We start from the raw sequence: 23,757 nt of genomic DNA on the forward strand, positions 1-23,757 counted from the left end.
CTCAGCAAGTGCTCTCCAGAGGACATCAGAATAAGTAGGTGTCTCTACACTGGCAGGTTGGCACCTGCTCTGGGAAGGTGCTGCCATGTGGGGTAACATAAACCGCCTGCGGCTTTCACAATCTGGGGCTCGGGGCCTGGGAGAAGTGCTGAGTGTGTTGTGGCTGTGGGCAAAGGGCTCTGCCCCATCCTCGGAAGTGCAGTGGTTGGGGGGGCACTTCCAGAGAGCTGCTGAGTGCAGGAGCACATGAGGACATTGGGGTGGGCTCAGCTGCATGATCCCAGAGGTGGCCTTGCCCCTCTGTGCCTCCACCAGGCCCTTTGAGGGTGCCAGCCCACCTGTGACAGTGGGGCTTCTGGCTCCTAAGCTGAGTAGCCCTATGGAGCATCATCAGGGGTGGAGCAAAAGCTGCCCCCGCCTGCCATGCTCATGTGGTATCACCTGGTTGTGCAAGGCCTGGGTACACTGGATCTGGGTGAGGATGGGGAAGCTGTGGTCGAAGTGCCAGCCAGGCCTGGAAATTAGGCTGAGGAGCCTGTTTGTGCCTGGGTGCTAGTGGCAAGGTCTGGGGTCACACTTTTGCAACATTGCAGTGCCCTCCCAAGCCCCCATCCAAGAGCCGAACAGAAGAAATCCACCCGGGCAGTTAGAGGGAAGCCACCACAGCTCCTCACACCCAGCGAGGAAGGTCAGGGACAGTGTGCAGCTCTTCAAGTGGTCCAGGCCTGGGGGTGGCTGGCCCCAGGAAGCACTTAAACTGAGACTGAGAACCAGCTGGATGTCCAAACACTTAATTTCAGCCCCAGCTGGGGCTCTAACTGGGCATACGGCTGCCCACGGCCCTTGGAGACCCGCACCCACAGGGCCCATGCCTACCCTTCCCTTGGGCACACCTACCTGCCACAGGGCCCACCCACATACCCACCTACCCAGGCTGGCACAACCAGCGCGGCATGGGTCGTCCCTCCCCTGCTTCCCCAGCAGGGGCCTGGGTGATGAGGCAGGGCCCACAGGCAGACTGGGAGCTGGAATGGACTATCCTGAGGGGTCACCGCTGGAGAAAGTGGGAAGTCCCCCAGGCCCCAGCGAGCCCCTGGCCTGTGATGGGCTCACTAGGCTGACAGAAAACCAGACAGCAACCAGGAAGAGGCCATGAGGAGAGTCGAGCAGGAACAGTGTGCACCCAAGAAGGGTGGAGGACTGCCTGGAGGAGGTGATGCTAAGCTTAACAACAACAGGAGACAGGTGAAAAGAGCAGAGGTGGTCTGGAGGAGGCAGCAACCTGGGCAAACTCAGGGGGGCACAGATGCAGGCAGGGGCAGCTAGGAAAGGAAGAACAGCTTGTCCAGAGTCACCTCCCCTGTGCCACCCCCAGCCTGGCTCACACTCACACTCAGCCATCTTGGGAATGATTGGCTAAGTGTCTCTCACCCCCTGGGGCTCTGAAGACACTGCCCTTTGCCCCAGCCTGGGGCCTGACTTCCCACATACCCACAGTCCCAGGACTCAGACAGACCCATTCGGAGCTGGGCTTTGGGAGCCTGGGGAGCCAATGGTCTCCAGAATGACTTTATTGCCATGTGACCCAACAGGGACTATAGGCTTTGTTTTGAAAGCAGATGGGATGCAGCCTCAGCTATGGGGCAGCCTCCCAGCTGGACAGCCAGTGGGGCCAGTGCCTGAGACTCCTCCAGCAGGTCTCAGCGAGAAGGAAAGGAATGGGTTGTGCTGTCGCCAGACAGCTTCAGGTTAGACCCCAAGCAGAATTTCTGGAAAATAGGAAGCCTCCCAAGACCTCCTTCCTGAGAACTTGAGGCCCAGGTACTACATCAAGGCTCAGGAGGCCAGACCCGAGCAAACCCAGCCATCCTTGGGACTTGGGAGGGTGAAACAATGGAGTAGGGGGTGAGGGTGCCAGTCAGCAGCCTGGTCTGGAAGACAGGTGGAAGCACCCAACCCAGAGGGCCCACTGGGTGTGCTGGGCTGGGCATGCCACGGAAGCACCTGGAGCCAGGCTGGGGCCCGCCAGTGCTCAGGTCTGGTCCATCACAGGGCAGCCTGCCTAGACAGAATGCAGGAAATCTCAGGTGGCCTTCCTCTGGGAAGCCTCCCTGTCTGCTCCTGTCTCCCACCCTCCACAGGAGGGTCTCTGCACACCCTGGACAGACTTTGGCCCATCCCAGCCCCCTCATGCTATGTCCCCGAGACCAGCTCTTAGACACATTCCTGAGAACGTGCAGGATCCAGCTGCAGGGTGGGGAACTCACTGGGGACAGATGTCAGCACTGCACAGGTGAGGACTCACTGGGCCTGGGGCCTCAGCAGTGACCCCACTTGCAAGGCTCTGTAGAAGGGCCACCACTTCCAGGTTCCCAGCTGCTTCTGCCTGTGGGGACAGATGGGGAGGGGCTGTCTCAGGAGCGTGTAACCAGGAGCCTGGCCCCTGACACCCCTGCCCACGTACATGGTCCTCCTGGGAATCAGGTATTTGGGGGAGGGGCAGAGGCAGGAGAGCTGGTGGATCAGTCAAGGCAGCCTTCCTGGAGGTGGTGGGCTTTAGTCAGGGCACGGGATGGGGGCACTCACAACATGCAGAGCACTGTGCCCATTATAGCCCGGCTGCCCCAGGTCCACCCCTGCTTGCCACCATGCCCGTAGCCCATCAGTGTCCTCTCGGAATGCCAGCCTGGGGAGAAAAGGGAGCAGTCAGGGCTGCCAGCCTAACCTAGCAGAGGCAAGGCTCTAGGGCTAAAGTCGCTGGGGGCTCACAGGCAGCCTGGAGTCTGGTTTCACCCAGTGAGTGTGACTGTAACCCAGGTCAAGGGCTCAAGCACTCACCAACCCACACACACACACACACCCCACCCCCACCTTCTGAGTGCCCCAGGCCAGTTTCACATTTCACAACCCCATTCTCCCTGGGGTGGGGTCCACAGAGACAAGAGGAAAGTCTGAGGTACCCAGTGGTTCACAGGAGGAGCCCAGGATGGAGGTGTGCCCTAGACCCCAGCAGGCCACGTGGTGGGGGCCCTGGCCAGGAGAGGTCAGGCCTCCTGCCGGGTCCCCTTCCCCCAGGCCTCTCCTGTGGGGAACCCACCCCTACCCTGGGAGTCTAGGGAGGGGTGAGGCTGTGCCAGATGTGACAAAGCCACATGGCCCCTGAGGGAGTTCTGAGCAGGCCATGGAGGGTCAGGTGCACCTCCAGCTCCTCCAGAGGTCCTCATGACTCTCTCCTGATCAGGAAGCAGCTGCGGTGATTTCTGAGCAAATCAGCCTGGATGGCCCTATGCCCCAGGGCAGGGTGGGGAGGTCTGGGAGAGGTTATGTTTCCATGCGTTGGCCCCAGGAGGCCTGGCCAAGGATCCCCCCAATACCCAAGTCCAGCCCAGCAGTTCAGGCTAGCCAACCCCACTCCCAAGCTACCCCTAAGGAACCTGGCTACCACCTCAGTTTCCCCATCCATCAGTGTAGCCCACAAGGCTCCTGGGGTACAGCCCTGGCCCAAGTCACCCTAGAAGCCCTTCAAAGCCAACACCAATGGTTGTGGCAGGCCCCAGAAGATAGGCCCCAGCCCCTCCCTTCAGTCACCTCTGAGAGCCCACCTCATGCTAACAAAGGCAGGGGCAGCTAGCCACATTTGTTCCCTGGGGACACTAAGGGCCAGGGCTGGAGGGCTGAGCCTGGGTGGGGTGAGGGTCTCACCACCTCACCTGTGTCTGGGCAGGGTGGGACCAGGGCTGTAAAGCCTCCTCTTGCTGTATGGACACACAGCTTCCCCTAGCCAGTCAGCCTAGGTCCCCCATCCCTATCCACTCCCCAGGCCTGGGGGATACAGAGCCCAACCACATGTAGGACCCCTGCCCTGGCACAACCCTGCTGCCAGCCTGCACCTGGCCCAGGACTCCTGCCATTGCCTCGCCCCTTTGGGTCTCTTAGGGCCCTCCAACCTATCCCACCAACGGGTAGCCCAGGCTGGACATAGGAGGTTGTTGCAGGTCACCAGGCAGAGGAAGGGGGTGGGGGCCGTGGGACAGAGGAGGATTTGAGCTCTGCGCCAGGCCTACTGTCCACCCAGCCCCACCGCCAACACTCTGAGGCCCAGCTCCTCTACCCACCACCTACCCCAACCTCTCCAAATGCAGCCTGGCCTCCCCCCAGCTCTGCCGCTGCCCACTGCACGAGCACTCACACACGTACACCCATACCCACACACACGCATGCTGGGCTGTCCTCTCAGATGGGCACAGCCCCAGGGTGCGGCCTGGGAAGACGCCTCTCCCATAAGCAGGGCTGGGGCAGGCCACGTGCAGAGGGGGCTGTCCATCCTCTGAGCCTCACACCTCCAGGCAGGCCTGGCTTCCCCTCCTCAAGTCCCATCCCCACAGCCTCAGAAGGTCTCACCTGCATAGTTCTGTCCCTGCGTCTTCCAGCTCCTCGGTGGACAGGCAGGCCCCAGCAGCTCGCAGCAGCCTAATGACACCCTGATGCCTGTTGTAAAGAGAAACACACTGGCCTATGCCCTGACTGGGCCAGCACAGCTGCCCCTCCCCATCCCCCATTCATACTGACCAGCAAGGCCAGTGTCCTGTCACAGGCAAGAGACTGCCTCCCTAAGACTCATAGCCCTGGGCCCAGACATGGGCCAAGCCCCTGACCCGCTGCCTGGCCCATGCTGGCCATTTGTCTAGAGCACCTTCTTAGGACATCCTGGACCTATAAGGCTAGTGCTGAGTTGCCCCTGCCCCCAGCTACATTCCCACATCAGAGGCATCATCAGCCCCACTAAGGGGCATCATCATCAGCCCCATCAACCTCCACCTTGTGGGACAACCACACTAGGGGACAGTCACAGGCCAAGCTGACTGGCCCCCTGAACACCTGACCAGGCTGAGTCAATCAGACCCAACTCTGCCCTTGGGGGCAGGGGTTGGGTGTGTGGCTGCTGCAGACAAATCGGAACAACAGGGGTCAGATGGCCCAGGGCCAGCCCCAGGCCCAGGGTGGTCTCCTGAGCCAGGCCTGGGGTGAGCATCTGTGGGGATGGGGCAGGGTGGGGGTGTGGGTTTGTTCCTCCAGCAAAGCCAAGGAACGGGAGGCTCAAGGGCCCGAGGAAGCACCTCAGGTCGTGGTGGGTGACCTGGCCCTGGCACCACAGTCGCTGACCATGCACATGCCACAAACGATGTGGGCCACTCCATTTTCAGCAATAAATGTGAGGTCGTGGGCTGGGGTATCTCTGTAGGGGTTAGACCTCTCATACCACACAGGGCACCACAGGGCAGTCTGGCAGGCAGTCTGAGGTCTCAGGGGAGACCCAGGGAGCTCATCTCTGAGATGCCCACCCACACACCAAGGACACGTAGTCCAGGACCCCCAGCCCAGATCAGCCCTGCCTGGGTGCCAGGTATAGCCCCTCCCCCTCCCACCAACCCACCAGCCCCTCAATGCTCACAAGAGCCTGGAAAGAACCTTCTACCCCACCCCACCCCTTTCAAAAACGTGACACACCCCACCCAGGGCTCCCAGCTGGGGAGGAGCGCTCAGGATTGGACATGTCAGCCTGGTGGCTCCTGGCCCAGACACCACTGGGCTCTCTCCATAGAACTCAGGAGCACCCACTTCCCCCTAAATAACCCAGGGTCCTGCAGGCCACATACCCGGGCAGAAATCTCTGAGCAACCAGCAGAACTGGCCCCATGTGGCTCTCAGCAGAGGCCCCATGTGGCCCCAGTCCCTTGGACACACTCACATGCATGTCTAACCTGCCTGTGATGAGCATGAGGCTGTGGACAGGGCAGTGGAGACCCTACACCCCATCCCACCCTCAAAGGCCTCAGGAACATAAGACCTGGGACAAGTGGCCAAGCTCTGCCGCCCCCCAAGTTTCCACTGTCAGTCAACAGCAGCAGGTGATGGAAGGATGCAGGGAGTGGGCCCACAGCAAACCCACCAGCAGGACCAGGTAAGACCTCCCTAGGGAAAGGAGATGACTTCCCCCCACCCAGAGGGCCCCCTAGTGCTGGCTGACCACCAGACCCTGCACTCCCCCTTGGCCCTAGGGAGCAGGGTTGCTAGGAGGGGCTAAGAGGGGAAGATAAAGGCCTGCTTATGCCTGGCCTAGTTCCCAGCCCTGTGTGACAGCCACCCACTTTGAGAGCTCCCTGCCCCACATAGGGAGACCCCACCAACACTGGCACGCATGCCACAGGTAAGGAAACTGAGGTGCAGGGTGGGAAAGCCCTGGCAGGGGCCTCAGATGACCCCAGCCTCTGGCCCTGCTGTGGGGCAGGGCAGCCCAGTGCCCAGTGTCTCTGTGTCCCCTGCAGTGCCCGGGCAAGGGCAGGCACGGCTCTAGGAAGTAGGTGTCCCTAGCCTTCTGAGCTCTGCCCAAAGAAACTGCATGACCACAGGCAGGCCAGAAGCTCTCTGAGACCTACCTGCCCAGGGAGGCTGTGCCCAGCCCCAGCCCCTAGTACCTGCCCCTCACGGCCAGCAGCAGTGGGCTAAGGCCATCCTGGTCACGGGAGTTCACATCCACACCTCTCTGTAGCAGCATGGTGACCACCCTGGCATGGCCCCCCTTGGCAGCTGTATGCAGTGGTGTTTGACCATGGAAGTCCTCTAGGTTCAGGTCACTGCCCTGGGGTGACAAGGCCACATGGCCCCTGAGGGAGTTCTGGGTGGGCCATGGAGGGTCAGGTGTACCCCCAAGGGTGGGGCCCACTCAGCCACCCTTGCTGCAGTGAGGCCCCACCTGCTGGCAAGACAGCACTGCTACCCAGCCTGGCAGGCAAGGCCCTCATGCCAAGTCTGCTATGGCTGGGCTGGCCCCCGGTGCAAGGCTTACCAGGTCTGCCAGCACCTGCAAGGCCTCCAGGTCTCCAGCGTGGGCTGCAGCACAGGCCAGACTGGGCATCAAAGTGTCCCGCACAGCATCAGCCTCCTGCAGGGGAGAACAGTGGCACCTGGGACCCATGCTTCCCTCTGGGTCCTCAGCCCCCCGGGGAAAGGGCAGCCAGAACTAGCAGTCCCTGAGAGTGCCTGCATCTGCCACACCATGCTGGGGACAGTGGGTCCTCTGGCACAGAGGAGAAAGAGCCACCTGCTCTCCAAGATTCATTTTTTCCTGTCTCCATCATCACTGTCAAGGACAAAATCATCCACCCAGTGGAGCATGCAGGAGGGGCAACAGCCACCCTGCTCCTGGGAGGGGCACCCACTTAGGGCCTCATCACCCAGAGTCCCCAAGACACCAGGAGGCTATAGTCCCAGGAGAGGCCTCACAGGTGCCACTGCACCCAGCAGGCATGGCCTAGCTGACCACAAGGCTGCTGCCCCTGGTTCACATCCCTAGAGGCCCTGAGGCCAGGCAGCCACCCCAATGACCCCTTTTATCTGACCACTGCCAAGCACCCCCAGCAAGTGACAATTACCACCACAGCAGCTCACCAGAACAGGGCTGTCCCTGGAGGGGGACCACACAGAAACACTAGGAAGCAACACTCCCAGTGCCAGGCCAGGAAGAATGGCCCAGAGGCTGGGGCAGTGTGTGGGGTACAGGAAGCCCCCACAGACCCCAGGCCCCGAAGCAGGTCCTCAGCCACCCCACCCTCCCAGGTCTGTACACCAACGAGGATAGAAGTTACTTAAAGGCTGGCCCTTGTCTCTGCGTGCAGACGTGGAGTGTCCCACCTACCTCCTGGCAGCCCCTACACCTTGGCCAGCATAGGTTGTCAGAGGGCTGGGGTCCAGCCAGGCGACAGCCCCCAGCCACCAGATGTGTGCCCCAGTCCACACACTGGAAAGGCTGCACTACATGGCCAAGCTCCTGTCCATTTTGTTGTCCCATGGTTCCCTGCAAATGCCCCCGACATGGACCCTAAACCCTCTCCTGGGCCCTGGAACCGAAACCATGCCTGAATTCCAGCTCATGGGCTAGAATGACTGAGGTGATCCCATGGGGACCAGGGGTTGCAGAGACCCAATCTGCTGCTAGTCACCCTGCATGCTGCTCCCACCACGTTGGCTGTACCTGGCTGCTACTCAGACCCAATAGCCAGGCAACCCTCCGATCCAGCGGGCTGCCCCACAGTGAAGGTTGGGGCTCGTTGGCTGTGGGCAGCGTCAGCTCCCCACGGAGGTCCTTGGCCAGGAGCTGGGGGAGAGAACATGGGGTGGGCAGGCTCTGCCAGGGCCAGACTAGCAGACCAGCCCCAGGCCCAGGCTACCTGCACAGGGTCAGCCTCACAGTTAGCTGGGAGTCTCTGAGGTCCCAGGGGCCGGCAACCCAAGAGCCTAAGGCTGAATATGTCTGAGAAGGGTGGGAGAAGGGGAAGGATCTTGGGGACAGTTTGGGGGGGACTCCACCTGTGCTAGGACCTGAGGCTCCCCAGAAAAGGAACAAGGACAGGCAGTGCCCAGCTCACAGTGAGGTAAGCACCAGAGAGCCTGGAGGCCGGAGCTGGTCCCTCCCCAACATGGGGAGCCCCACAAGCCAGCCATACCCCCCAGAGCCAGCCAGCAGTGTGAGTACGCACAGCCCAGAGAGGACACACCTCCTTCCTATCATTCAGGCTCAGGCCCGGCTGGCCCAGCACATATGACAGCTTGGCCAGAGCAGCCTCTGATGTCATGTCAAAGCCTGAGATGGTGCCGGCTCCTGCCATTGCCTGTGGGGAGAGGCTCAGGACTCAGGGCTCAGGGCAGGAAAGGGTGTCCCCTCTCCAGGAGCCTCCCAGACATGTGGCCCAGCCCAGGCTATGGAACTTCTCCTCCTTTCCCCTTACCACCTGTCTCAGGGTCCCTCTCCTACCATGCCTGCTGCATAGTCTGAAGTCACTGCCCCCTGAAGGCAGTGGGTGCAGTTGACAATGACCAGGCCACGCTCAGATGCCGCCCGCAGCTCCTGCAGCAGGTCCGGCTTGGTGGGCCCATTCCCTGAGCCAAAGGTCTCCATGACAAGACCCTTCATGGGGGGCTGCAAGAAGGCCTGGACCTGTGGGGCGGTGGAGGTGGGGCTGATGGTGTGGCCTCTGCCTCCTGCTCCCCGCCACACCCTCCCAAGGGACACCTTGTCTGCAGCATCTGTGGCCTGGTGTTTCAGGCTCAGAGCACCAGGGAGCACTGCAGAGGCAGGCAAGGACACAGAAGGAGCCTGAGGCCCTGGCCCTGGCAACTCTACCCTTATCTGGGGTCTGCTGAGGGCACACTGCCACCAAATACACTGAGGGCTCCCTGTAAGCCAGGCACCAGCCCTGCTCCCACCCCAAAGGTGGAAAGCTCCACTCAGACAGCAGAGGACAGGGACAGGGCCCCACAGGCATCTTGGGAAAGCGGGACAGAGGCAGGTGCTGCAGTTACAACAGGAGTCAGATAGTAGCAGGAAGCAGAGGACCGTAGGAAGGCAGCAGTGAAACAGCAAGCAGCCCGGGAAACCACAGCCCATTTGCCCACAAGCATCCACTCGGAGGCGGCCCCCATGCCTCAGCCTGGACGGTAGGGTGGGGGTGCACATCCTAGTGGCCCTTGTGCAGGCCAAGGGTGGGCCTGAGCTAGGCCTGGGAGGTCACGGGGAGCCAGGAAGGGTATGGGCAGAAGGGCAGGTGGGCACTACCAAGGAGGCAGAGATCCCAGGGTAGAGGCGCAGCAAGCCCACAGCCGGCTCCACACTGTCCCGCACCACCAGCTGGGCCTTCCTGTCAACTTTGCGCACCAGGTCCCTGTTGACTGTGGGGAAGGGAAGGGCTAAGTGTGGGGCCTGCGGTCACACGCCACCCAAGACCCCAGTAGCACCAGCTCTGCTTTCAGAGCCTCTCCTGCCCCCGCTTCCTCTCCAAGGCTCACTTAGGCTGTGCCTGGTTTTGTGGTATGCACAGGGCCCAGGGACAAGGTACACTCAATTCCAAGAGAGAGATCAATAGCCAAGCAATGGGTGACACCGTGACAGACCAGGGAGGAATCTCAGCTGGCCAGGCGAGGGGTCAAAGAGACTAGGGCACACACAGAGACAGAAGCCTGCTGAGTCTCACAGGCCACCTGGGAGTGTGCTGGGCAGGGCGGTCAGGACCACATCCTCTGAACCCCTGCCTACTACCCATCAAGTCAACAAAGCTATGAATGGATGAATGAGTTGTCTGGACCTCCTTGGGGGTCACCCCCAAATCCTAGAGGCCTAATGTGTGCCCATTGCCCCCTCCCCACACCCACGATGAGTCATAGTGGAGTCCCAGGCCCTGCGGAAAGTGGAGAGGGGCAGAGCTTTGAGGTCAGTGTCCTGTGAATGCTGCCATGCAGTGGAGCTGCCCAGAGGGCCCGCTTGTGGACAGGTCTAAGGTCACCATCCTTTCCAGGACCTGAGTGGCCCAGGGTCTCCCAGCCTTCCTGCTGTGCTGTGCATGGGGCCTGACCTGTAAACCTCAGAGGTCAATGCCAAAAGCAGGCCCATTCCTGTGGCCCTGCGCACGTTGCAGCCTCCAGCCAAGCAGAAGTGGACACTGGCAACCCCCACTCACCAAGTGATGTGAGAGCCTGCCCTGGGGCAGCAGGCATCCTGGAGACCCTCCGGTCCAGCCAGGGAATCTGAGGCCCCGAGAGGGAAACAGTCTGGCCTACAGTACCAGAGGGTCAGGCCCAGTGTCCTGGGAGCAACGGACTGCCCCTGACTCTTCCCACCCTACAGGGGGCTGTTGGCCTCAGGCCTCCTATTGTTTCTGCCAAGTGAGCCACATGTGATAATAAATAGCAGAATATTCTGCATAAACTAGTGGAGGGTGAGGGGTGAAAGATACAGGAGTGCTGGGGGTGGAGAGGGGCAGGTTCTTGGCAGCCAGGCCCCCACACCACAGGACGGCAGCACCAGTGTCTTTTCACTTGGGATGGGCTTCTCAGCCACCCAGCAGATAAGGCATCAGCCAGGGGTGGGGTGGGGGAGGGGAGGTCCCATCACCAGAACAATAGCTGCAGAGGGGACTCATACAGGGAAAAGGAGGCCCTCACCCATGGTGCAGCCAGCCCAAGGTTTCCAAGGGCCAGGGGAGCAGTTCCCTGGGATCTCAAGTCCTTCCCACCCAGGGCCTGCTGGAGGTCAGGGACATGGCTGCCAAGACACCCAGGTCTGAGAAAGAAGGGACAGTTGCACTGTGACCAGGCAAAGTGACCACCAAGTCCTAGAACAGCCTCTGCCCCAAGGACCATGCTCTGGGAGCCAAAGGGTGTGGTTCAAGCCTTAGGACGGGAGGGGGCTGCTCCAGTGAGCAGAGATGGGCGCTGGTAATACAGCGTAAGACTCCACAGCTAAAAGGCAGACGGCCAATGTCACCCTCAGGCACTCTGCGTCAGCACCTTGAAGTCTGTAGCTGGGCAGCCTTTTGAGCATCCAGCCCCTGGCTGTGGCCTGGTGATGGCCAGCCCACTCCTCTCACCCCAGAGGGTAAGTAAACATTCCAGGAAAAACCCCAGAAAAAGCGCCCAGGCCACCAGTGTACCCACCACCACTGCCAGGAGGGTGGGGGCACACGCTGATGCAGTCGGGCCCTGGCTCTGCCCCTCGGCCCCCTCCCCAGGGCCCCAGGCAGCCACACCCTGGGCAGAGCCTGGGGTTTCTCAACACCCAGCACCCAGTGCAGAACCGGCCCAGCAGCCCGACATCAGGCGGGGCAGCCAGGTTCCCACACCCTGCACAGATGGGAAGCAAACCGGCAGGACCTCAGCCGGGGAGGGGGCGTCAGCTTCAGTGCTGGGCCCGAGGCCAGAGTGTTCTGTGTCTCAGGTCCTGCTCAGATTTGGCATTTGGTGCTGGCAGGAGCCTGGAATCCCTGGTGAAGCCCTCCATGGTCTCCTGGGGACAGGGGGTGGGTGATGGCTCACCTGTAGGCAGAGCTCCACTCCTGGGCCCCAGATAAGGCCTGACTCAGTCCCCACAGGGAGCCGGGCCTACAGGATAGTCACTCACACGTCCACACCACTCTTCCTTCCTGGGCTGGGGGGCCAAGTGCCACAGACAGGCAAGCTAGTACAACATCAGCACCAGCAGGGACCACCTCCTCCAAGAAGCCTTCTGGACTGCCCTGGCTCTCCATGAGCAAGTACCCCCTGTGGGCCCCCAAGACGTGTTGCACGTGCTGATAATGTGTTCTGGGCTTTACACTCCATAGACAGCGCCTGAGTGTCAGGGGTCTGCAGATGCAGGGTGAGAGCCCTGGAATAGGAGCTGGGGCTCAGGCCTGAGCCAACACCTCCTGCTGTGGCCCTGCCCACCACCCCCACCCCGGCCTCAGTTTCACATCCACAGGGGCAGGGAGCTCTGTGCTTTCCTCCTGCCCTGTGTTGCTGAGGGGCCACGGGGCAACCAGCAAGTCCCCACCTACCAGTGCACCTGGCCTGCCACAGGGATGCCTTGTCTGGGCATTCAAAGGCACTGGGTGCGTTCAGGGGCACCTGCCTTTATCTGTTTCCATGGATAGGAGCCCCAGCCGGGACACGCCTAGAGCCCCTCCTGCCCCTCCACCACGGCCCTTTCCCAGCACCTCTCAGGGTCACTGTGTCTGGGGCACCTTCTGGGGAGGTCCTGGCCTTGGGAGGTCAGGCCTGGTTGCCACCCCTCTCTGGGAGCATCTGCTCCTCTTAGTGGGGCAGGACTATTCCTAGAGGCTCCCCAGGAACTGCCTGCCAGGCCACCAGCAACTGTGTGTGTCTGACCCACCGCCTGCCGATGCCCAGGCCCAGACAGAAGATAGCACAGGAGCATGGGCGGGGGTGGGAGCGGCACAGTCACCCAGTCAGATGGGAGCAGCTGCATGGCGCCTGACAAGCAGCCACATCCCGCCATGCACACAGTGAGCCCAGCTGGGGCATGGTGTCAAAACGCTCCCCAAGACAGGCCAGCTTTGCAGCCTGGGGACAGGATGCCACAGCTAGGGGGCTGAGGTGGAGGCCCCAAATCAGCCCCAGGACGCGCACCTCAGTCTGAAGCCATGGGACCCAGGGTGGTTTTGGAGGTGCTGCTGAGGCACCAGGACCAGGGCAGCCCCTCTCAGAGCCCCTGTCATAGCAGAAGAACAGACCTGGGGTGGGACGGCTGGCCCAGAGCCCGGGAAGGCAGAGGTTCCCTCAGGAGGGTGACATCCAAGTGGAGCAGCATAAGCCTGGGAGTGTGGCCCTGAATCTCAGAGGAGGCCTTGCCGGGGCACTGGTCTCTGATAACAAGGTCTGAGGCCACCTCCCCAGGGGGAACCTCAGCACACACAACCAGCTGAGACACCGTCAACCCTACAGGGACAGCTGGGCTGCCTGCCAGGCCCAGAGGCCAGAAGAGCTCCCCCGACACTCCCAGGGCCAAGGTTGCATGTGTCCCAGGAGTCCAGGGGTGTGGCAGAGCCACAGGCAGTGTGGGAGAAACTCCCAGGCATGGGGCCATTTGGCTGGGGCAGGACACAGGAGGGGCAGGTCCTTTGAAACCTCTGCTCCAGGCCACCCCCAAGCCTGTGGTGACCACTCACAGCCCACCCTTTCCAGAGCCCAGGGCAGAAGCAAGTGGTGGGTCCTCTCCAAGTCACCAGGTCCCTGAGCCCCAGACAGTCTCCCTGTGGCAGCCCACATACACTGGGACCTTGCTCTTGGCTTACTGGTGACATCAGCACCCACAGTGGCCAGAGGGGGCAGGTTGGGGGAGCAGAAGGCCGCAAACCTCCGAGCATCCACCTTAGTCGTCCGGTTGCCCCGAAATAGCTGATTCTGAAAGAACAAGCAGACCTGGGGCGGGGGGGAGGGATGGATGGCAGCTCAAAGCAGGCTGGCCTGCCAGGGCCCTGCTTCCTCTCTGCTATCAACAGGACACCCAGGGGAGGTGGACTGCCATCCCCCCACCAGCAGACACCCTTGGGAGCCAATGCTGCAGACGCAGTTCCCTGCAGGCCCCTTGGAGCCCTATGCCCCCATGGGCATGCAGGTGGCTGGTCCAGGAGGGGTACCATGTTGCCCTCCGGGCAGGAGACTTTACAGAGGCCCCCACGGTGGTGCAGTCCCTGCAGGGTGCTTCTGGAGTGCTGAGTCTCTGCCCACTCTCTAAGCCACTCACAAGCTATCCCCCAGGAGGGTCCAGGCCCACACTTGGGCAGTGAGGTGGGCCCGGAAATGCACCCCAGTTAAGCCTCCTCCCCACTCCTGCCCAGGAAGGGAAGCACTGAAGACAAGGGGCTCCTGGTCGCCCCTCCCACCACTTGAGGGTGACCATCCCCCTGCGGCCCACATGAAACAGAAAGACACCACAGGGAAGCAAGAGCTTCACAGCAATACTGGGCACAGCCTGTCCTGGGAAACCAACGTGCACATCTACACTATGAACATAGCCGTCGGGAAACCTGGAAGGGAATACGCTCTTTGGAGACCGAGGTTTAGGGGTGACTTTGTGTCCTTCCATTCCCAGTTTTCTAAGGTTTTCAACAATGATTATGTATCCCTTGCAAGGTGAAAGACAAGTCCAGCCTTGGCCCTCTGGGCAGGTCCCACCTGAGGCCACCCCCAAGCTCCCTGAGCCACCCAGGGCCACACCTCAGGGATCTCATACTGGCCAGCCATGAGCAGCGCCCCCAGCAGGTTCTCACGGCCGTCGCTCCACAGGGCATGGATAGGCACCTGGTGGGGGGTGGGGGCGTAGAGGGGCTGAGGCTAGGGAGCTCTGGAGGTCCTGGCTCAATGTTCCAGGCAACCCCTGAAGGCCCAGCTGAGGAATCCCTAGGCCAGGGCCTGGGGGACAGGAAGGCCTGGCTGGAGATGTCATGGAGCTGGAGATCTTAGGGGAATAGGGCTGCTCAGAGGTGGGGTGGTCAGCATCTCCAAGGCCGCTGACAGCAGCTGATACTGCCCAGCACCCACACCCTCCCCTCTGCTCCCTGTGTCCCAGTGCCCAGTGCTAGCAGCAGGGACCAGCCATCCCCAGAGCTCGGGAGGGTCTGGGAAGGGGAAAGTAAGCCTGAGCCCAGTCCATCCTCCAAGATGGTTGTGGTGTGCAGCAAGGAGGTAGGCTAGGGCAGGAGGTACATGCAGTGGGCCTCAGCCTTCCCCAAGAAGGGCCTCATCAAGACCCCTGGAGGACAAGGGGGACCAAAGCCAGGACGATGCCTGGCAGACCCAGCAGAAGGGCCTCCCTGTAGCTTCTGGGGGCTGCCACCAGGTTCTACTCAAAGGGACACAGGCCTCTGCCCTGTGGAGAAAGATTCCCAAGGTCTCGGGTAGGACTCGCCCCTGCAGCACTGGGGTTTGCTCTTGTGAAGCCACTGAGGGCAACAGGAACTCCAAGTGAGCTTCTAGGAGGGCCTAGTGTGATGCCAGGTCTCCCCTGCTGCCTTCCCTCAAATCTAGATCATTCCACCAGTCCTGGCTTTGGGGAGTTGTGCTGGGTCAGAAGGAGAAAGGAAGGACTTCAAGTACGAAGGCCCCCGAGGATGGCATTGATGGGAACCACAGTGGGAACCAAGGCTTCCCCAGCACCTGCCCTGTGTGTGGCCACCACGCTGACTCTCAGTCACAGAGGCTGCAAACACAAGGCTATTATCCAGAAGAGAAAAGGGTGCTTGGTGTCAGCAGGGCTGAGTCAGGGCTCTGGGTGCTTGACAAGGCTGCCAGAAGGCCTCAGCCTCCCACCCCAGGGCACTCAGGACCTGGAGCCATGAGCCACTGGCCATCATGGGCCAGCAGGAGCCACCCCCGGGAGCCACTGGACTGAATGAGAAGCTCGGAATCCCCCCTCAGCCCCCAGCAACAATGACATGCCTTGTGACCTGAGGATACCAGACCCCAGCCCCGGGGCCCTAGGGTTACCTGGGCACCAGTGAGGATGACAGTTTTCTGCAGGTTCTCTAGCACAAAGGAGAGCACAGCAGCAGCAAAGGCCATGGTGTCTGTGCCGTGGATGACCACAAAGCCATGGTACTGCTTGTAGTGTTTCTGTGGGAGGCCAAATGCTCAGGGCAGGCAGTGGAGCAGCAGGAGGTGGCCCAGGTGCAGGGGGTGGGGGATGAGGGTGGCAGGGAGAGACCCTGCAGACTGCAGACTCCCCTCTGGAAGGAGGCCTCTGCCTACAGTCCTGGGACCTGGTGCCCTCACAGCCCCTAGCCCTGTGGCTTCCCTCAGATGAAAATGAGTGTGAGGGGCCTGTAGACACTCTCCCAGGACAGGAATGTCCCCAAACTTCCAGTCAGTGTGCCTCCAGGCTCCTCAGACTGGCAAAGCCTGGCAGGCTCGTCAGTCTGGGGGCTATGCTGGAACTCAGCTCAGTGCCCCTGGAGAGCCCAACAACGAGGCTCCCAGCCCCTGGGCAGGGCCCTGCAGTCCCATAGGAGGGTCTCTCATGGACATACATGATGGGCACAAGGCCAAGGACATGAGGACACTGACAGGCAAACCTAGGATGGCCTTCTAGGACCAAGAAAGGCCAGAGCCCTCCTGGGCACACCAGCCGGCTTAGCAGGAGTGAGGCTGGCGTGCAGGGATGTCTCTGGCCACCACCTTCTGGAGCGTGGCTAAGGCTGGACCTGAGTGGGCTGCTGGCCTGGACCATGACATCCATGAGCTCATTTCCTAGGGCCAGGGGTTTACACAGGGCTGGGTCTTCCCCAGAATGTCCTCCCATGGGGCATAAAGATCGCGCTGGCCAGCGATCTGCAGAGGCATGGCAGGGGCGCCCTCTGCCGGCCAGTCTGGGTATAGCTGAGGGCAGGGCCACCCGGGAAAAGGCCTCAGGGAACACGGTGGGCCCCCACAAAGAGGTCGGGTCTGATTGGAGGACATGGCTGGTGACAATGGGAAGACTACCCTGGACCACCATCCAGGGTCACACTGTTCCAGGCAGTGTGGCTGCAAACACAAGGCAGAAGAGAAGAGGAAAAGGGTGCTTGGTCGGGGCTCTGGGTGCTTGATAAGGCTGCCAGCAGGCTGCGGCCTCCCACCCCAGGGCACTCAGGACCTAGAGTCATGAGCCCCTGGCCATCATGGGCCAACAGGAGCCATCCCTGGGAGGGCTGGCAGGGACAAGAGAGTGACTGGGAGGGAAGGGGGAGCCTAGTGATCCCACTCAGGGGAACAGGGGGTTCTTAAGGGAAGTGGGTAGGAATTCGGACTAGAGGAGTCAGGGGGCCGAAGGGGCCCCCCGGGGGGGCAGTTGAGTGAGCAGGGGAACTGCGATGGTGGAGGCCCAGGGAAGAAAGCTGGCAGAAGCCGCAGGTCTGCCCTCAGTACAGTGGGCACTACCTAGCTGACACCTGAGAAGGTGCCTGCCATTCTGCAGCCCTGAATCCACTAAGGCCAGGCCTGGGGAGGGAGTGGCAGAGAGGTGGGGGCCAGGCATAAGAAGTCTGTCAACTGTCGAGGAAGCTTCGCACCTCAACAAGCAACTGCATGAACAAACCCACACAGCTGTCCAGTATTTCCTTTCCCAGAAAGTGGATATGCCCTCACTACCCAACCTCCACCTGCATTAGGGAAAGGGCCTCAGGTCCTTGGTGCTGAGGTGTGACCGAAGGACTTGGTCCTTTCCTGAACTGCCATTGGCAGATACTGCCAGGTCTGAGGCTGGGCAGGCAGACTCCACATCTGCAGGGCAGACCCAAGACACAGACTGGCCTCGCCCCATCCCGCCCATGCTCCCACACACCACAGTCCTGCCCTCCAGCCCCGCCTACACTCACAGCCCTGCCTATGCTCCAAAGCTCCGCCCATCATCCACAGCCCCCTACCTCTATTGTCTGGGCGATCTGAACCCACTCGGTGATGGTCATGTCGCTGGAGTCAAAGAGGGGCTGGCACTCCAGCACTGTATAGATAATCCTCTGACCAGGGCTGGCAGGGCTGCAGGAGGCAGAGGAGTTGGCTCCCACTCTGTCCCTCCTCCTGCTCCAAAGCCCCTGACCACTCTGCTCCCTCTGGCCCAGCAGAAGACCCTGTCAGTGGCCTCTGAGCCTGGGAGCCCAACCTCTTTTCCACCCGGAGTTTAGGGCCAGGGGCTGTGGTCCACAAGAGAGGCAAGGACATGGGCCAGGTGGGGCTGCTACAGAGCTATGTCCCCTTCCTGACTAGCTCTGAGAGGGAGGCTCAGACTGACTCATGATGAGCCAGAAGACAACGCTGAAGAAGGCTTGTTGCCGGGGCTCAGCCTCCACCCATGAGGGCTTCCAGGAGCTGGCCCAGATTTGAGAGGTGAGGAGACCTCCACATTGGAGGGGGAGGCCACCTGGGTCAACACAGCCACTCCTGACAGGACAGTTCCTGGACAGGAGCATCTCACTGTGCTGAACCAGCCCAGGCTTAGGGGGCATAGGAGGAGGATTGGGAGGGAGTATGGAACCCAGCACACATGCAACCATAGGCCCTGCCTCCCCTGGCCTTGTGACACTCAGGCTCTAGGGGAAGATGGCTACTGGTCAGTCCTAAAGCCCCATGAGGTGAGAGGATGTTAGCCAGGCTTGTGTGGAGGTGCTGATGTAGCCACATGGACCAGCTGGCACTGTCCACTCTCAGGATCCTGCCTCCCCCACCTCCACACAGGACCCCCAGAGGAGCCCACACTCACGGCAGCACCAGGGTGTCCTCCGGGAGGCTACAGGCCTGAGCGTGCTCCTTATCATGGAACATGGGCAGCCTCTTCAGGGCAGCAGCCAGGCCCCTCCCAGGGACAAGCACTGCAAACAGAGTCCAGGTGGAGTGTGTGGTCAGGGCCAGCAGTCACTGGGAGCCAGGCTGGGACTGGGCTGGTTGCAGCTGCCACTGGGACCCCTGGGAGGACAGGCGGCTGCCCCATATTTGGAAGCCATGGCTTCCTGTCAATATTGATTACTCATTTCATGCCCCGATGGCCCAGGAGCTCAGCTTGGTGCCTGGCGCCTCCACCCAGGTCCTGCCTCTGCTTACACCTCCATCTCCAAATGAACCCATACTCCTAACCAAGGCTTCTGGGTGCTGGCCCTCTCCGGCCTTTGTCTCATAGCCCAGCCATGTGTGCCCACTCTCCCCCCTCCACCTCCTTGTATCCCTGCAGATGTGTTGCTGGCTCTGTCTACAAGTCCTTCTGCCCCACCCCACTGCTTACCCAGCAAGTGCTTCAAGGCCCAAATCAGGATGCCACCTCCAGGAACCCCTCCCAGATGCCTAGACCATAGGCTCTTCCTACATGCTCCATTTGCTGACCCTGGAGCTCCTGATAGGCGTGGTCTGTGTGTGACTCTTCCAGGGTCTCGATCAGGTGCCCCTGCACTAACCCCAAGAAGCAGAGGGCCCAACACTCACAAAGTGCCCAGCCACCTCTAGCTCTGCCCTGGCCTGCAGCGCCATGCCTCAGAAGCCCCACTCGAGGGAGCACACACAAAGCTGTGGACTGGCATCTGATGCCCTCCCTTGGGGGAGCTCTGGAGCATGCTGGCCTCATCCACAAAGACGCCTGTGTTAGGCTCACTGTCCCCGTCTCTGCCTCAGTCCTGCCCACCTGCCATAAGAGTCAGACTCCACACTAGATTACAGGCCCATTCTCTGCCAAATGTAAACCTGATCACCCCACTTGGTGCAAAGCCCTGACCCACAGGCCCCGGCTGCAAGGCCCATAGCCAGCCCCTAATCTCCCTCCTGGCCCATCCGCCCCCACTCCCAGCAGCAGCACCCCAGCCCTGCTATGCCTGTTTCCTATTTCTCTATAATTAAGCAACACTTGGCCAATTAAGACGGCACCACTCTACTGTCTCCACAGACTGTGTTTCTTACCCACCACCGCTCACCACGTCTTTGCCAGGCCTTTTTCCAAATCCCCGCCTGCTAAACCCTCCACCCCATGTCTAAGCCCCTTCCCAGCCCTGCCCTCTCACCCCTCCCTGGCCTTGCAGAGAGCCCTGAGGTCTGTAGACATTTGCAGGAGGGTTCGGTGACGTGGGCTGGCTGAGTATAGCAGTTTGCAGTCAGCAGATAGGGACAGCGGGCCCACGCCTATCTGTTGGCCTGTCCGCCCTCCTAAGATGCTCAAAGCTTGACCAGGACATGGCCTGCCTCCACAAAGGTCTGTAAGCAGAGAGGACCAAACTTCAGACCCTGGGCATTCAGGAACCACCAGGCCACCCAGCGCTGGTGGCCAAGTGTCCCGCCTCAAAAGATATTCATGTCCTAATCCCTGGGACCTGTGGGTGTCACTTTACATGACAAAGTCTTTGCAGATGAGGTTGTGTTAGGGATCTTGAGATAGGAGGATGATTCTGAGTGTGCAGGTGGGCTCTCAATGCTATCTCATGTATCCTTGTAAAATGGGGGGGGGCGGGTTATTAGAAGCAGAAAGACATGTGGAGATACTGGCCTGAGAGACGAGTGACAGACACCAGAAAACACAGGGAGCACAGTGCCACCAACACTGGGTGAAGCCAGTGCCATCAGACTCTGCCTAGGGGACCGAGAGAATAAATTCTGTGCTTCCACAGTCCTGCTGCTGACAGCTGACCCTGTGGTACAACAGCTTCCAGGGACATTCCACACTACAGCAGGAAAGGGCCAGCCCAGTGGGGGACACAGACCCTAGTGCCCTGCGTGGGAGGGCTGGCCAGAGGTGAGACTGAGCTCTCTTTATCGCCTGCTCTGTTCAACATACTACACCCATGTCAGGCATGGCAAGGACACAGAAAGCGCGCAGCCATGGGACGTGGGGACATGCAGTTGTGAAGGGGCTCAGGAAGTTAACTGACAGAACCATTTTTCTGGATTTTGTCATTTTCTTGGCTGTTTAAAAATTTATGATTGGTTGTGATTTCTTTCACTGCTCTAAATCAATATCAGCTTTCAGACCTAACTCTGACTTAGAAAATTGTATTACTTTTCTTAATGGAGGTCCCCGGCAAAGCTTTAGGCCCTTCAAAACCCCTCCCTGGCCCATGCAGGCAGGTAACAGGTCCCCTGGTACTGGAGAGACCTCACAGCTCCCTGCTAAACATGCGCACCAGGAAGGAGAGTTTGCTTCCGCCAACAGTGGGTGCCTTGGAGCCATCAAAGTCAAATTGGGGAGGCACAAACAGGTAAGGGTGTGGAACCCACCTGGCCCACAGGACTGCATTCCAGCTAAGCCTGAAGTGGGCTGGGCTCATGAGGGACTTTCAGAAAGAGTGGAGAGGAGCTGGGGCCCCCAGTTTGACCCTGGAGGCTCTTGGGTTTCTCAGCTGTGTGAAATGTGGCCATGGATGCCGGCTTGTGCACGGACTCGGGGTCATCAGCCATCTTGGATTCATAGTGCCCTCGGCTCAGAGAAGGGGCAGGTCAAAGGACATCTCTGCCGCCATCACCCTGCCCTCCCTGAACTCAGCAGGGCGTGCTCTGCCTGCTGGCCACTGTTTATCAGCAGACACAGAACCTGTCCCAACAGCGACAATCCAAACAGTTTTGCTGTCCAGAAGGCACATTCCCCTCTGCAGGCCCCCAGGGGAGGCCAGAATCTGCGTCAGCAGGGCCGTTAATCATTGACACCTACTAGGTTGGGTTTGGCTCTACAGAAGGGTATGGAGAGTGGGGCCAGTGTGGAAGGCCCCCAAAACCTCCACACCTCACACACAGTTGTAGGCAAAGAAGCCAAGTGACAGGTTCCAGTCTGCATGTCCCGGAAGAACAACTGACTGCCAGTCACACAGGACAGCAGACCGTCCCCACTCCCTAGCCTCCTGTGGCCCTGGCACCCATTTCCCAGCTGCTCCATGAGTGCATGCTGCTGTACCGCTTCTGGGGGACAGTGGAGACCAGATTTTGTATCTCTTCCCCCTCCATCCTCTAGGGCCCAAACCCTGCAGGCCACGCTGAAGGGGAGAAGGGTTGGCCATGTCCTGGACAGGCCTGAGCAGCTGGTTCCTTCTGGAGGCCTAAGCTCTGTGCCAGGAGTGCTGCTTCCCCTGGGACCACAGAGATTGAGCCTCCCAGGGCTCAGAAGGCTGAGCGGGACAGGCTGGCTGCACTTAGTTCACTGGATGGGGTGATGGCCACATGAGGAAGGGGTTTCCAAGCACAGGCCACTGCCTGCTGACCCCTGTTTTTGAAGCAGCTCTGTCTATGCACCAGACTCCTGAGGTGGCCAGAGCAGACTCCCAGGGATCTTAGAAGACTTTCTCCAGTCTCAAACCCACACCCTGTCCTGCCTCTCCATTGTAAAGGTGGACACAAGATTGCCATCTCAAAAACACAATGACAGAACCCACAGGGCCCTGCTGCTATGGGCCAGAGGGGTGGCACAACCCTCCACAGACAGGCACCTGGGCAGGAGCATGTGGAGTGCGAGGGCCAGGGTGGGGAGAATGGGAACAGGGGTCCCTAGGGAAGGCCCACCCTGGCAGCCAGGAGCAGCAGAGACCCCCAGGAATGAGGCTGAGCACTGTTCTGCCCCCAGAGGACATCCCACACAGCAGCCCACAAGGAGCCTGTGTGGCAGGGGCCTGCAATCCTGCTTTCCTGGACAATGCCAGAACCTCTGGCTGCTGGGGACAGTGATCCTGTTCCCATCCCTGAGGGCCCGGCTGGCCAGGCTGGGGTCCTCCCTAGTGCCCAGCCCACAGTGGCACTGCTGCCCCGGAGACCTGCAGAGCTCCCACTCTGCAGAACCAGCCCAGGCACACTCACTCTGTGTCTGTGCACAGGCAGAGGACACAGAGCAGGACTCCCCCCAAACCACATTCGGCACAGGAATCCATAGTCCTCACCCCAAAGGTGCAGGGAGCAAACGCTCCAGTGCTGCCAGGGGAGCTCAGGGAATGGGGAGGCCTGGTTGACCCTCTGGGTTGTCCCCAGGGAGGGGATCTCCAGACTCCTAACACCTTCCCACCAGCTTGTCTGTCCAGGGAACAAGGGTCAGACACGCCTTGGGGGGGCCCATCCTGGTCCCATGTCCCAGGAGTCCAAGTGCTCTGCCTGGAGGGTGGCAGCTACGCCACTGTGGGAGAAGCTGTGTGTCCAGGGTCCCCAGGGTCCTGACCGGCCTCCCCTCCTCTCTCCAGGTGCAGGGCGCTTTGTGACAAGAGGGTTCTGTGGGGAGCAGGGTGGCCTCAGAAGGGCTGGGGCACAGAGACAACGACCCGCCCCTGGCTCCCTCTCTCCCAGCCACTTCCAGAGTGGCTTCAAGCTGACGGGGCCACAACCCCCCATCGAAGCAGGAGGGGTCCCACATCCCACGTGAGGCCCAAGGCTCCCAGCAAGTTCTGGCAAAGTCCGAGGCTACCTCTGCCCAAGGCAAGCAGCCCCGACTCACCACCACCCTCGCTCCGCATGCCGATGGTGCCGCCGGTGTAGACGGCCAGCAGCCTCCGCTCCGGTTCCATTGCGCGCGCCATGTCCGGACTGCGGGGACTCAGGGGGCGGCGGGGGGACGGCCAGGGTGCGCCAACCACAGCGGGGAGAGGGGTCTGCACAGGATGGCGCCAGGGGAAAGTGGCAGGGCTTGCAGGGCAGGGGAATGGGGGGAGCAGGCGGGATCTGGGGGCAGGGTGGGCCCCGGGCGGGCAGGCATGCGGGTGATGGAGGGGCGGGGCCTTGCAGGGGGCGGGGCAGAGGCAGGGCCTTGCAGAGGGGCAGGAGAGCACCTGCGTGGGGCAGGGGAGTGGAAGAGGGATGATGGGGCTGGGGAGTACCTATCCAGACTCTGAGGGGAGTGAAAAGGGCAGGGGCGAGGCAGGGCCAGTCCTGCATGGCCCCAGATGTTTGAGTAGCTGTGATATGCAGTGCAAATGCCACGTGTCTCTTGGGCCATAGTTCCAGAAGACCTCAGAG

General features: G+C 60.8%; 1 protein-coding gene across 6 annotated transcripts; it reads right to left on the bottom strand.

Annotated features, from left to right (window-relative positions):
- Window positions 1–1,533: 1,533 nt before the first annotated feature.
- ASPG (asparaginase) lies at window positions 1,534–23,494 on the bottom strand. Of its 6 annotated transcripts, XM_053595328.1 has the most exons (17): window positions 23,240–23,494; window positions 19,845–20,034; window positions 18,563–18,671; window positions 17,730–17,841; window positions 15,817–15,942; window positions 14,548–14,631; window positions 13,623–13,749; window positions 9,614–9,726; window positions 8,813–8,995; window positions 8,556–8,669; window positions 8,033–8,155; window positions 6,848–6,943; window positions 6,477–6,676; window positions 4,402–4,488; window positions 2,587–2,686; window positions 2,268–2,386; window positions 1,534–2,058 (listed from the first exon to the last, which is right to left on the bottom strand). In XM_053595328.1, exons 3-17 carry the CDS (start codon window positions 18,622–18,624, stop codon window positions 1,830–1,832), a joined length of 1,875 nt encoding a protein of 624 aa, XP_053451303.1. In that variant the 5' UTR covers window positions 18,625–18,671; window positions 19,845–20,034; window positions 23,240–23,494; the 3' UTR covers window positions 1,534–1,829. The 6 variants fall into 6 exon arrangements, with proteins under 6 accessions (XP_053451303.1, XP_053451302.1, XP_053451301.1 ...); XM_053595327.1 differs by lacking the exon at window positions 19,845–20,034 and having other exon boundaries at window positions 6,477–6,640; XM_053595326.1 differs by lacking the exon at window positions 19,845–20,034.
- Between the last annotated feature and the right edge of the window lie 263 nt (window positions 23,495–23,757).

Source organism: Nycticebus coucang, chromosome 6 (assembly GCF_027406575.1).
Source record: "Nycticebus coucang isolate mNycCou1 chromosome 6, mNycCou1.pri, whole genome shotgun sequence".
Lineage (NCBI taxonomy): Eukaryota > Metazoa > Chordata > Mammalia > Primates > Lorisidae > Nycticebus > Nycticebus coucang.

Excerpts from the sequence above, each read along its gene's own strand:
- ASPG (XM_053595326.1), bottom strand. The coding sequence starts at position 23,321 with ATGGCGCGCGCAATGGAACCGGAGCGGAGGCTGCTGGCCGTCTACACC. Across the intron at positions 15,943-17,729 it reads AGATCGCCCAGACAATAGAG|AAACACTACAAGCAGTACCA; the intron begins GTAGGGGGCTGT and ends GGCCTCCCACAG. Across the intron at positions 8,156-8,555 it reads GCCTGAATGATAGGAAGGAG|CTCCTGGCCAAGGACCTCCG; the intron begins GTGTGTCCTCTC and ends TCTCTCCCCCAG.